The 13,237-nt window shown below is 35.9% G+C and overlaps 1 protein-coding gene across 2 annotated transcripts; it reads right to left on the reverse strand.

Annotated features, from left to right (window-relative positions):
- Window positions 1–2,668: 2,668 nt before the first annotated feature.
- On the reverse strand, window positions 2,669–12,207 carry dnaaf4 (dynein axonemal assembly factor 4). 2 transcript variants are annotated; one of them, XM_061918083.1, is made up of 10 exons: window positions 12,077–12,207; window positions 11,875–12,013; window positions 8,278–8,425; window positions 8,065–8,198; window positions 7,690–7,906; window positions 7,340–7,485; window positions 7,145–7,254; window positions 6,912–7,065; window positions 6,705–6,810; window positions 2,669–5,770 (listed from the first exon to the last, which is right to left on the reverse strand). In XM_061918083.1, exons 2-10 carry the CDS (start codon window positions 11,989–11,991, stop codon window positions 5,667–5,669), a joined length of 1,236 nt encoding a protein of 411 aa, XP_061774067.1. In that variant the 5' UTR covers window positions 11,992–12,013; window positions 12,077–12,207; the 3' UTR covers window positions 2,669–5,666. The 2 variants fall into 2 exon arrangements, with proteins under 2 accessions (XP_061774067.1, XP_061774066.1); XM_061918082.1 differs by having other exon boundaries at window positions 11,875–12,194.
- Window positions 12,208–13,237: the final 1,030 nt, after the last annotated feature.

The raw sequence follows: 13,237 nt of genomic DNA on the forward strand, positions 1-13,237 counted from the left end.
ACACACACACACACACACGCACACACGCACACACGCACACATACATGCACACGCACTTGCACACTCAAATATATGTGCTTTACCAAACAGTATGGATCATGAACCTAACGGCCAAAATCACTCTGTAAAATTCTGGGGTCTATAAAACTGTGCGAGGAATTTTGACCAAAATTTTGTGTGCAAAATGTATTATTTCCAAATTATATATATATATATATATATATATATATATATATAAAAATATATATATATATATATATATATATATATATATATTAGGGCTGGGCAACGATTAAACATTTTAATCGAAGTTAATCGCACTATTTGTCCGATTAATCGCGATTAACTGCATTGTATACGCAAAGCCCAATAATGAATTCAAAAGTAGTGTGTAGTGCACCTTTATTGGAATATTCTCCCACATGAACAAAAGCGCCAAAACATTTATTGTGCAAACACAATTTAAATCAGTCCTTGTTAAACAGTAGCAGTTAAATATTTTATGAAAATCAACTCAAAAAATGTAAATACAAACATTTAAGCTTATTGCCACTGCCAGGGTATTTAAGTTATCCTGTTTGTTATGGAAAATAAATATAATCTGAATACAAATCTCTGAGCCACAATCATAACATCTGAACAGGCAATTTCTAAATTAACAGCAGAAACATTTTTTTTTTTAACAGGGATCTTATGTTTAAAAAAACTATATTATAGGTAGTGGGCTGTTTTAGGGTATTTTTGATCAAATTATCCGTAGTAGCAATATTAATAATGTTGTGTTTATTCTGCGTAGTGCACTTAAAATAATTATGACCACATCTAGGAATTGATATGATGGCAATTTTCCGATTGTTTGCTTGGTGCTTTGATAAACTGAACGCATCATATACATGGTACTATATTGTGATGTTATGAGCCAGGGAAAAAATAACCACCCTACCCAGCATGCAACAGGAGTGACGCGGTATCCCGGTATAGGTTGTATCGCCATGACGGCATCTTGTATGTTGTGATATGCACGCTCTGAAAACAGACGTTAAGAACTCAGCCAACACGCCTCGTCTGCATTATTGATAAATAGACAGACAACAGATATACTCCGCTGGTTCACAGGCCGCTGGATGTAGCCGGCAAAGTATTCCCCAGCTAGCTAGCCGGTCTAGCAAGCACGCCTCATTCAGTCCAAAACGGCCCGATCTATCCACATCCAGGAGTGTCTGGCGGTCGTAAGTGATCCCGGAGTGACCACCAGCCATGAAATTTGCAGAATTGTCCGGTATTTTTGCCAAATGTTCCATCTTTACCAAGAGCCCCTCGAAGCTGTAGCTTATCCGGGCAACGCCATCTTGTTAAGAAAAGGTGTTAACAAAATAAAAGCATGTAAACAACATACGCAAATGTGCGATAAAATAATTGTCGGCGTTAATAGATTGATTACTTAACTCGTAATTAACGCACTAATTTGCCCACCCCTAATATATATATATATATATATCTATATATCTATATATATATTTATATATATATAGATATATAGATTTATATATATATATATATATATATATATATATATATATATATATATATGTATATATATATGTATATATATACATATATATATATATATGTGTATGTATTCGACTTGTCCAGGGTGTATGCCGCCTTCCGCCCGATTGTAGCTGGGATAGCGACCCCAAAAGGGAATAAGCAGTAGAAAAAGAATAGATGGATGGATATATGTATTCCTCCTTCCTTTCTCCAAACACAACGAGTTGAGTTTATACCAAAATGGATACATGGATGATACAGCAGAGGATTGGGAGAAAGTCATGTGGTCAGATGAAATCAAAATAGAACTTTTCGGTATAAATTCAACTCGTCGTGTTTGGAGGAAGAAGAATACTGAGTTGCATCCCAAGAACACCAGACCTACTGTGAAGCATGGGGGTGGAAAAATCATGCTTTGGGGCTGTTTTTCTGCTAAGGGGACAGGACGATTGATCCGTGTTAAGGAAAGAATGAATGGGGCCATGTATCGTGAGATTTTGAGCCAAAACCTCCTTCCAACAGCGAGAGCTTTGAATGGTTGACCAAATACTTATTTTACAAATAAATTCTTTAAAATTCCTACAATGTCAATTCCTGGATTTTTTTTCACATTCTGTCTCTCACAGTCGAAGTGTACCTATGATGAAAATTACAGACCTCTGTCATCATTTTAAGTGGGAGAACTTGCACAATCGGTGGCCAACTGAATACTTTTTTGCCCCACTGTATATATATATATATATATATATATATATATATATATATATATATATATATATATATATATATATATATATATATATACATATATATATATATATTATAGAAAACACATCACATACTTTGCATGGAAAACACTGAAACATTCTGGGCCTTTTTAGTAGGGGTGTGGGGAAAATCAATTCAAATTCGAATCACGATTCTCACGTTGTGCGATTCAGAATCGATTTTCATTTTTAACAAATCTATTTTTTATTTATTTTTATTTATTTATTTTTTTAATTAATAAATCCAACAAAACAATACACAGCAATACCATAACAATGAAATCCAATTCCAAAACCAAACCTGACCCAGCAACACTCAGAACTGCAATAAACAGAGCAATTGAGGAGACACAAACACGACACAGAACAAACCAAAAGTAGTGAAACAAAAATGAATATTTTCAACAACAGTATGAATATTAGTTATAATTTCAGCATAGCAGTGATTAAAAATCCCTCATTGACATTAACATTTGACATTTATTAAAAAAAAAAAAAGAACAATAGTGTCACAGTGGCTTACACTTGCATCCCTTCTCATAAGCTTGACAACACACTGTGTCCAATATTTTCACAAAAAAAAAAAAGTCATATTTTTGTTTCATCTAATAGTTAAAACAAATTTACATTATTGCAATCAGTTGATAAAACATTGTCCTTTACAATTATAAAAGCTTTTTACAAAAATCTACTACTCTGCTTGCATGTCAGCAGACTTGGGTAGATCCTGCTGAAATCCTATGTATTGAATGAATAGAGAATCCTTTTGAATCGGGAAAACAATCGTTTTTGAATCGAGAACCATGTTGAATTGAAAAAAAAAAAATCGATTTTGAATCGAATCGTGACCCCAAGAATCGATATTGAATCAAATCGTGGGACACCCAAAGGTTCACAGCCCTACTTTATAGTGTGTATGCAAGCTGTATATGTAATGGAGGCCAGCCAGTATGGCTGTGCCAGGTGGTAAACATCACTCTCAAACACCTTAAGAGCTTGTGCTGCACATTGACATCATCGTAATTTTACTGGTTGGCTCTCTTTCCCAGGACCCCCGTTTGAGCCTCAGTTGAAACAGCAGGTGTTGTACTCAGTGGGTAACATATAGCATTTGGTTCAAGGTTATTTTGGGGTCAAAGAGTTTACAAAACACATGATCGCTTGATCGCATTCTAAAGCTAATATTGATTGCGCACTAATATTGTAAAATTTCACATCCAAGTGTTTACAAAAGACCAAAAGGAACATGTTTATTTTTATTAGGCCTCTTTCTTCTGGGCATCCCAATCATGTCTTATCAGGTCTGGATCCCCCGGTAGCCTGGCTAACTTGTGTTTTGTTCAGTGAACTTGCAGCATTCCTCTCAAGAATGTTATTTTTGGGGTTTGTAAGTGTTTTAAGCATTTGCTGCATTTTTTTTTGCATTTCTTTTAAGGTGTTTGAGGTTTTGGATTAATTCCGTGTTTGGAGCATTGCTGCGCATCTGCCACTGTCAGCCATCACAAATTAACTTAAAAATTAACAGGATGGTGACTTTTGTCATTACACCTATTACACAACCAACAGTTACAGAAAGCAAAATAAATATTTTACAACTCACACACAATTTATTAAATAATTACACTTTTTATTTAACTCTAACGACTTGACATGAGTTCTCAGCAGCACTCCAATTGCAAGCTCTTGCATTAATCTTTTGTAATAACACTTGAAGCCGTTCGCTTGTCTTGAGTGCTGGGATTGTGTTTATCTTTTCAAACGCTTTGAAAGTAATTCACGGACAACCATTTACTTCAACTATGCTACTACAATGCAATTCCTTTTCAAATCACAGCCTCTTAAATGACCCCATTCTTTGGACGCTGAATTTCAACCATTTGCAATTATTGCAGATGCTTTCGGCACATTTGATCAGAAGATTAGGAAAAGCAGAACATTGGTATCAGGATAAAATATAAGAAAAGCGTCTTTGCGAGGTGTTTAAAGATTTCTATTGTATCTGCTGACAGAGGGCAGGGTGTGTGGTCGAGGTCCTCAAGTGCTACTTCACATCTTTGGAAAGATTGGATCTGCTTAAATCAGTAACAAGAAAGAACCTGCATTTAAAATCCAGTATACTAATTTTGTAATGACTCAACCGATTATGTCATGGAAAAGGAATTCAAACGGACTCAGGAGTGCCAGAACAAACAACTATTGTGCGGTGACCTATCGCTTTTTTCTCAAATTAGCTGGTGGGTTCCATCAAAGAAGCTTTTTTGACCATATGTGATCGACCTATGAATCGTTCAAACACAATCCCTTACTTGTGATTCACAGATGAGAGCTTTGTGAACATGGTCTTTACTCAGAAAAGTGGTGCTTTCAAATACATTCTTTTAACACAAGAAAAATAGAAGCGCAGTTCGACTAGGTCAGAGGTTCTCAATTAGTTTCTCTCATCCCTTCCAAAGGAGGGATGATGTTTTTGATGCTATTTAAAGTACAGTGTTTGTTGAATGCCCGTATTTTGCTTAGTATCCACACACCATTTGCTGTGTTGTATGTATTTGCTTATATGCTAAAACTTCCCTAATGGTATTTTCAGTAATGTTCCTCAAATGTGTCATATTTGTCTTAGGAGCCCTTCACAATATTGAGATTGAGCAATCAATTAGGCATGCAAAAACATTCTGACTTGACCTTTGACCTCAACTACTATAAATTACTTGGATCAGAGGTTCTTTGGATCTAAAATGAATGAAAGCTGCAGGTATAATTGTTTAGTTGTATCTTACAAAGGAAAAATCTGTGACTGACATGGAAAACTGTAGGCCTTTTTTATCATGATGGCCCTGGAGCACCACTTTGTGGTAATTGCTGCCCCCTTTTGGAGAATTTAATAGCTGGTTAACGGTCAAACACTATTACACACGACAATATTTACACTCTAATAAGAATAAATGTTTCACAATATTTATATTTGAGAAAGACAGGCGCCAAATAATTATTTAGAAATAATACAGCTACATGCATTTTTGACATTGGCTTTCAGATTCCAAATGTACACGCAAAAACAAACATAATGGCACTCCTGCTCCATAATCCCAGTTTAATACAGTCTTAAGGTCATGGTTCCTTTCTCTTTGGGTACAGTAAGGGAACAAAATGCAAAACATTGTATTTGTTATGGGGTACACACGGGCAAGATTGCATTTTTATTTCACAGGTGTGTGTGTGTGTGTGTGTGTGTGTGTGTGTGTGTGTGTGTGTGTGTGTAATTACCGCGCCTAATTACCAAACACAAACGTATATTAAAAAAATGAATGAGCAGCCGTTTAAGTATCATTAATCTTACTGTGTGACAGGCTATGGTGCACTGCTTTGTATGATGTCCCGGATTTTCTGTGTGTCAGCCTGCAGTGTTTCATTGTTTGGGTCAATCTTCAGGGCAGCTTGGTATTCTTGGAGTCCTGTAAAAACAAAACGGCAATGGTGGATTAAATAATAATAAATAGTAATTTATGGGTGGACCGGTGCTTTATAAGCATAAGGTTTGAATAGTTGGCTACTACATGGTTGCACTCCTATCATGTGCGTTATTTCATGTTGTAACCACAAACACTAAGAAGTGTTGTGTTGATTTGGAGAACAGTAGGTTCTTACAAGATAGTAAAACTATTTACTATTATGATTACTAGAAAACAGACTAAGAATAGGAATAACTTTTGTTAAATTATGGTGTTTTTTGTGCCATAATTGTGTTCCATTCAACAGCCGCTGAGTTCCATTACAGGAGTGTTGTTTTAACCTAAATAAAGTAAATAGTGTAAAATAAAATAGCAGTGGGGTACTTACATTTACATACAGGTTCCAAGGTACTTTTGACAAAAAAATATGTTTAGTGGATTGTCATTGCCGCTGCCGCTCAGTAAGTTAGATCATCATTGAAACTGTATTTTATGTTAGTAGTTCAATTCAAAACTCTTCCATCCTCCAGAGTGCCACTGTTCTCTGCAGTGGACAATTGTGGGTCTTTTTTGTAACTTCGACAAAGTAAATGTCTACTACACAGGACGCTGGTACACAGGAGGGTATACTATAGGAGACACAAAGTTAAATATTTCAAAAATGTATTTAATTTCTTCATGATTTTAATGATTGTATGTTTAATTGAATAAAAAAACAAAACAAATCAGTACTTCCTAAATTGGAATTGTGTAAAAAATGTAGATATTGTAAACCAATGTTTAGGGCTATAAGAATCAGTAAATGAACTGCCTTTAATTGAATTAACCTCAAATCAAATAACATTTGCACCATATTATAAATGATTGATATGTACCTGTATGTGGATTTGGTATGGTTTGATAATAAGACTCCAATTTAATGTGGTGCATTTCAGACCTTCCGTATAAAGCTCTAATTGGCAGAAAGCAGACCCTCGTCGCACGTGTGCTCTCGCTCGGGCTGTAGCATTGGCAGAAACGGCTGGAGTCAGCAGTTCAAGGGCCTGCATAGAAAGATCTACTTCAATGGTGGTATCTTTACAAAGACTGCCAACTGGATAGAAATGTGCTGCAAGTCCATCCGTATAATTCAGACCACTCTGACCTTCGAGGAGTCTTCGATAGCCTTGTGAAGGTTCCGTAACTTCAGATGACACGCAGCCCTGTTTGAATACAGAGCTGGGATTTTTCTGTTGAGCCTGATAGCCAGGTTGTAGGCGTTCAGAGCACCAAGGTAGTTTCCGGCTGCAAAACATTTGCTAGAGAACAAATATGACTTCAGCTGGCACTCAGCCGTGCAAGTCGTTAATGATAGCGATCGGGGTGGACTTGACTCACTTTCCTTTCTCCTTCAACCAATCAGGATTTCTCTCTTCCTCCCTTAAGTCGTTCAGTTCCTCCACATCTGCATTAACTACACGTCTGGCCTCTGCTTGCTTTTTCAGCCACTGTGCTTGGCAAAAGAAAAAGTCTCAAATCTTTGATGTAATTCTTTAGCAGTTACTATTTGACTGAAACAGACTCAATTGTTACCTCCTCTTCCTCAGCAACCATTGACTCTCTGAGAGCTGTGGGGAAAACTCGAGGAGTGAACGAGACCTCTATGTTTCCCGGAATTCTTGGAGCAGGAAGAGCCACATGTTTTTTCTTCCCCTCATCTTTGTTTCCACTTCTTTGATCTAAATACATAAAAAAAATACTTAATTCAAAATGAAATGGTCTGTTATTTCCTCCTGAGAACCAGCATCCTCTATGGTAAACATTTGTTTTGGACTTTTTTTGTCAGTTATAAATGTAAAAAAAGATAACCCTGTAATGCAAAACTGTCCACTATGGAGGACAATGACTCTCAGGAGGTTATGGCATATGTGGAAATCACTTACCAAATATGACTTTTGATTCACGTGACCTGCCTCTGTCAAAGTTCTCTTTAGGAGCTTTTATTTGACTTTGATTGGCTGTCCGGCTCTGGACTTTTAGTCTCTCTCCTTCCTCATCTTTCTTCTTCTCCTTCATTTGCCACGCTTCTAGTTCAGCAGTGGTTGACTTTCTTTCGTCATCCTTCATTTTCTGGATTTTTTCTCGCTCATCCTTTTCAATCTGTATCATCAAATATACATCTTCACTTACTTTATGAATCTTTCATGATATAGAATAGAATAGAGTTTTATTGTCATTATTGCAATGAACAGGTTCAAAGAACAAGAACAACAATATCATTAGAGATTACAAATGGTTAGAACTTGGCAGTGTCCTACATTCATCATTGTCTTCAGAGTATACTTCTTCTCCTTATGCTTTTTTTCCGATTTGGTTTGTGCTTCTGCAGCAAGCTTTTCCTGCATTTTGGACAGTGCTCTCAGTCTAATTTCCTTTTTTGTTTCTTTATCATCTGAAAAGGTGTCGGTATAATTAATATATCAAATACATAAAGAGTCGATTATGTATATAGAATTGCTTTGCAGTCTTACATGTGCTTATTGCTAGATGCTCCCACAGTTTATTGGTCCTCTTTGACAAACTGATGACTGCTACCCCATTTCCAATCTTTGCTGAGCTTTGATCATCGTCAACAAGCTCAGACAGGAAGACCTCTAATAGAAAAGGCGGGAAATGAACCTGTGCACAAAACAGAGTCAGTAAACAATGACTGAAATCAGGAACCCATTTTCTTTAAAAACATTATCCTACAAACATTTTTAGACCAGTATGTTTATTTATTCTCACTGTAATTGATTTCAATTTCCTTATTGAGATGTATTTTTTCTAACAACTTCCTTTCTTTCACAAAGAAAGTAATCTAACGATATGTTGCACATGTTCTGTAGAACTGCACTGCAACCAAGAGGTATTATTTAATATTTCAGTTTCCTTATTTAGCAACAACACACGCTTTCAATTTCTGTTTACAGTGGAATGTCCCAAAGTCACACAGTTTCAAATATGTGAGGAAAAATTGTCTCTAAAGTCAAACAAAACAAAGTTTGAACAGCACAAATTTGGCATCAACAGAATTAATCCCATGTGTGTGCCTTTCTTTTTCTTTGGCTTTATTGTGTTTTCGTGACCGTCATACAGAATGATACTACTGATGGTAAAAATAATAAATGTAATGAGAACCCTATAACTAGAAATGTAAAGGACCAGCCAGGCATCTTAGTACAATATAAACAAAACAATTCACTTATTAAAGTAAAACCTGTCTATGTCCACTCCCCGTAGCTTGGCTGACTCTCGTCGACATAAATGGTTGTCAACATAACCAAAACTCTAAATACTTGGGGGTGTACTTGTGACTTTGGACAGAGACATAAGGAAAATGGGCAATCAAGTATTTTTAAATCTACATGTTTGTTGACATAATTTTCCTCTGATTGCTCATATTGTGATTTTGATTCTTCTGTTTTAATATGATGTTTTATAATATTATTTCAAAGGTGCTGCCACGACTACAATGACAATACAGCTTTCATACATTGAATTTTTGTGAAACATTAAAAATGTTGCATATTGTGATTTTGATTATTCTGATTTAATATGATGTTTAATAATATTATTTAACAGCTGTTGCCACGACTACAATGACAATAAAGCGTTCATACATTGAATATTCGTGAAGCATTAAAAATTGTGCATATTGTGATTTTGATTATTCTGTTTTAATATGATGTTTTATAATATTATCTAACAACTGCTGCCATGACTACAATAACAATACTATTTGTTAAGCATTAAAAAAAAAACATTAGATAAGTGCATTTTGTTAGTCATTGTAATAAAAAAAACAAAAAACAAGTTACAGTATTTTCAAGCTTACTTTGCACTGAAAAGTCACTCGCTAGAGAATGAAGATAATTTCATAACGTCCATAGTAACCTACCACATAGTGAAGGACGAATACTATTTGATTTCCTATTATGCAGCTCATTTTTATTTGACACTTAAAATGTCTCTGACAATCTTGCAATTTATGTTTTGGAAATGACTTGAATGTTTGTGCCATTGCTTAATAACTTTAATAAATACACTTTTGGTCAATTGACTTAGTTGTTATTTCCCTCGCTGCATGAAAGTTTAAAAGTAGCATATATAAATGCAGTATGAACAAGAATGTTTTAATGTAGACACATAGAATCATCATACTGCTGTGATTATATGCATCAAGTGTTCATTCAAGGCCAGAGAAATATCGTAATATATGTCATATATCGCGATATGGCCTAAAAATATTGTGATATCAAAAAAAGGCAATATCGACCAGCCCTACCCTACTGTGTGTTAGACAATGATTGGTACTTTAACTTAATTTAACTTTAACTTAACTTGTCGACATAAGCGGCATTCACAAATAAATATGTTTTACCCCCTTCAAAAAGCATGTGGTATTTATAGCATTGACGTTGTTGTATAGACTGACCATACGTCCTCTTTTCCCCGGACATGTCCTCTTTGGCGGGACAGTCCGGGGTGTCCGGGCGGGGTTTCTTAAATGCCTCAAATGTCCGGCGTTATGTTTTAAGGTTGCCTGTATTTTCAATGTACCTACAGGGTTAAGAGGAGTTAAAATCAAAACAAATTGTGAAGGTGTGCGCACGCAGCAACATTTGTGAGGGAGGGGCAGAAATAAAAGAGTGAGAGACAGAGTTAGTTAATTGAGTGTTAATCAAGGCATTCTTGGTCAACAGCCATACAGGTCACACTAAGGGTGGCTATATATAAACATTTTTAACACTGTTACAAATATGCGCCACACTGTGAACCCACACCAAACAAGAATGACAAACACATTTCGGAAGAACATCTGCACCGTAACACAACATAAACACAACAGAACAAATACCCATACAACCCTTCACCCCCCACACCCCGCTACACCTTACCCCATGCCCCCAACTCAACCCCGACTATGTCAGATCAAATATTCCACTTTGAAAAATACTTGTGGTGGAAGATTTTGCATATTTTGTGTGTTTGCCAGGGCGGAAAACAAACAAACAAACAAACAAAAAACAACAACAACAACAACAACAAAAACAAAATATTTTGAAATGAGGAATAGATCTGAAGTTGAGGAAGACTCCAGAGATTTAAGCGTTGAATATAAAATGTATGTATGCCCAGGCACACCATTATCATCATTTCATGACTGAATCAAGACACGTTTTACTCTTTCATACTGAAATAAATACACCTACAACTTATAAAAAAAAAACATAGAACAAACTACCCGCAACAGTAAAGTTTAGATACATGAAGGAAAGAAGAAAGTGAATGAATGTTTATAACTGAATACATTTACATATGCATACAAATTTGTTTTTGTTTTTATATAATTTTTTTAATGAATTAAGTAACGTTTATGACAACCTTTTCCCAAAACACAACATAGTATGTGAAATATAACAGGACAATATGTACGTTTATCATTTGTTTTCAAAACTCTTACAAAAAGGTGGGACCCCAAAAATTTACTGTGGGACCCTATTTTTATGACTTGATGGGGTCTATGGGACACTATTTTGAAAATTCCTAGCACCAACACTGTTGTCAACAGAGGAGGAAAAAAAGGCTTTGTTTAAATAAATATATTATTTATAAAGCAAATTCAAGTATCATTGGCAAATTTTCACTTTGACGTGCTGCCCGCCTTGGCACGCATATATGTGTCCTCTTTTTGGCATTTCAGAATATGGTCAGACTATTGCTGTAGCTAAAAATGTATTTTTCCCACAAGGCCTCAAAATAATTAATAGGAGCAATCCCTTCAAAATGCCATTAGGTGACAGTATCGGTCTGCAAACACCTCCATGTTCCCCTCCTTATTTATATGCTGGGCCTCTTCAAATGAGTAGATTCACTAGTTTCATTTTGTTTTACTAAACTGTGGATACATTATTGGTAATTTTGTTTGAAAGTAACAACCGTTACTTAAAACAGCGCCTGTAATAAACGTTTAATGATGGTGACAGTCTGGAAGCAGCACATTATCTTCCCGTCGGGTAATGTAAAAGTTGATGATAAAAAAAGCCACGAGTTATAACTAAGGCATATGTTTAATTAAACGTTACCTTCAGGTACTCGTCTGATGACAACACGTCCACTTTCTTGGCTCCTTTCAGAGGGACGCTAATGTAGACCATGGACTGTGTCTGGGTCCAGCAGTGGTCTGTCACCAGCAAAGGCATCTCCTCCGGTGGCCGGTAAGTGCTGCTCGTACACAGACAAAACATTCATTAACTTGGACGAAAAGACACGAAAGTATCAGCTCACCTGGATCAGTAAGTCGCCACCAACAAAGTTGTTGTGCTGGTGTTATTTTTGTGGGTGCCTTCGTCGTTGAACAACTAGCATTAGCAATAGCATTAGCTGTTAACAAGAAGGCAACCGCAAACTGTGTACAGTCGCTATGGAGACGAGAGTGGCGCGGATGGATTCCAGTATCGACAGATAGTATCGATACTAAGGGCAGTGACGATACTAATATGATATTGACTTTTTTTTTTCTTCCATTTGTCCATCCATCCATCCATTTTCTACCGCTTATTCCCTTTCGGTGTCACGGGGGGCGCTGGCGCCTATCTCAGCTACAATCGGGCGAAAGGCAGGGTACACCCTGGACAAGTCGCCACCTCATCGCAGGGCTGACACAGATAGACAGACAACATTCTTCCATTTGTCATATGAGTTAATTTTTTTGTTGTGCTGTTACATCATTCATATTCTTATACTTTTATATTATTACATAGTTTCCAGCTGTATAATCACTCACCTTACAGCAGGGCTGTCCAAAGTGCGGCCCAGGGGACATTTGCGGCCCGCAGGTCATTTTTTTAATGGCCCCACGGCACATTGTAAAAATACTGTTAAAAAAACAACAAAACCCAGAAAAAGTGTTATAAAAGAGCCAACATGTGAAATGTAACAACACACGTTGCAATGTTGACTCTAATAACACAAAGCTGCCATGTAGGCTGTTTCTTTCTTTAAAAAATAATAATGAATCAAAATCAATGACATTATGAATTATTAACCTATTCAAGGCTCCAATAACATCACATTAAATATTCCACTTTGAGACATTCTTTGGGGAAAATGTTGCATATTTTGTGTTTGCTATGTAAAAAAGTAAGCTGCTTTTTTTATTTGTTCTAAAAAGGGCCTAAAACAAACAAACAAAAAAACATAAACAACAATAAAACTTATAATCTGAAGTTTATCTGGAGGTTATTGTGTAAACAGTTAATAACATGTATAATTTATTTTTTAACACTTCAATGAGTAGGACCCCTTTGGATCCCCAATAATTGTTGTGTAATTTGTTTTTAAGTGTCATTGCTGAAAAAAAAATAATAATAATGAATTCAAATCAATGTTGTTATGAGTTATTGACCTTTTTGAGGATCCAATTATTATATAATCTTAAATATTCCA

The sequence above is a fragment of the Nerophis ophidion genome, linkage group LG12 (genome assembly GCF_033978795.1).
Source record: "Nerophis ophidion isolate RoL-2023_Sa linkage group LG12, RoL_Noph_v1.0, whole genome shotgun sequence".
NCBI lineage: Eukaryota > Metazoa > Chordata > Actinopteri > Syngnathiformes > Syngnathidae > Nerophis > Nerophis ophidion.

What these genes read in the sequence shown, in the direction of transcription:
- dnaaf4 (XM_061918082.1), bottom strand. Translation starts at nt 12,036, where the DNA reads ATGTTTTGTCTGTGTACGAGCAGCACTTACCGGCCACCGGAGGAGATG. An exon ending in TGGTTGAAGGAGAAAGGAAA is followed by an intron (nt 7,066 to 7,144) that starts GTGAGTCAAGTC and finishes TTTGTTCTCTAG; the next exon opens with CAAATGTTTTGCAGCCGGAA. An exon ending in ATTAGAGCTTTATACGGAAG is followed by an intron (nt 5,771 to 6,704) that starts GTCTGAAATGCA and finishes TTGTTTTTACAG; the next exon opens with GACTCCAAGAATACCAAGCT.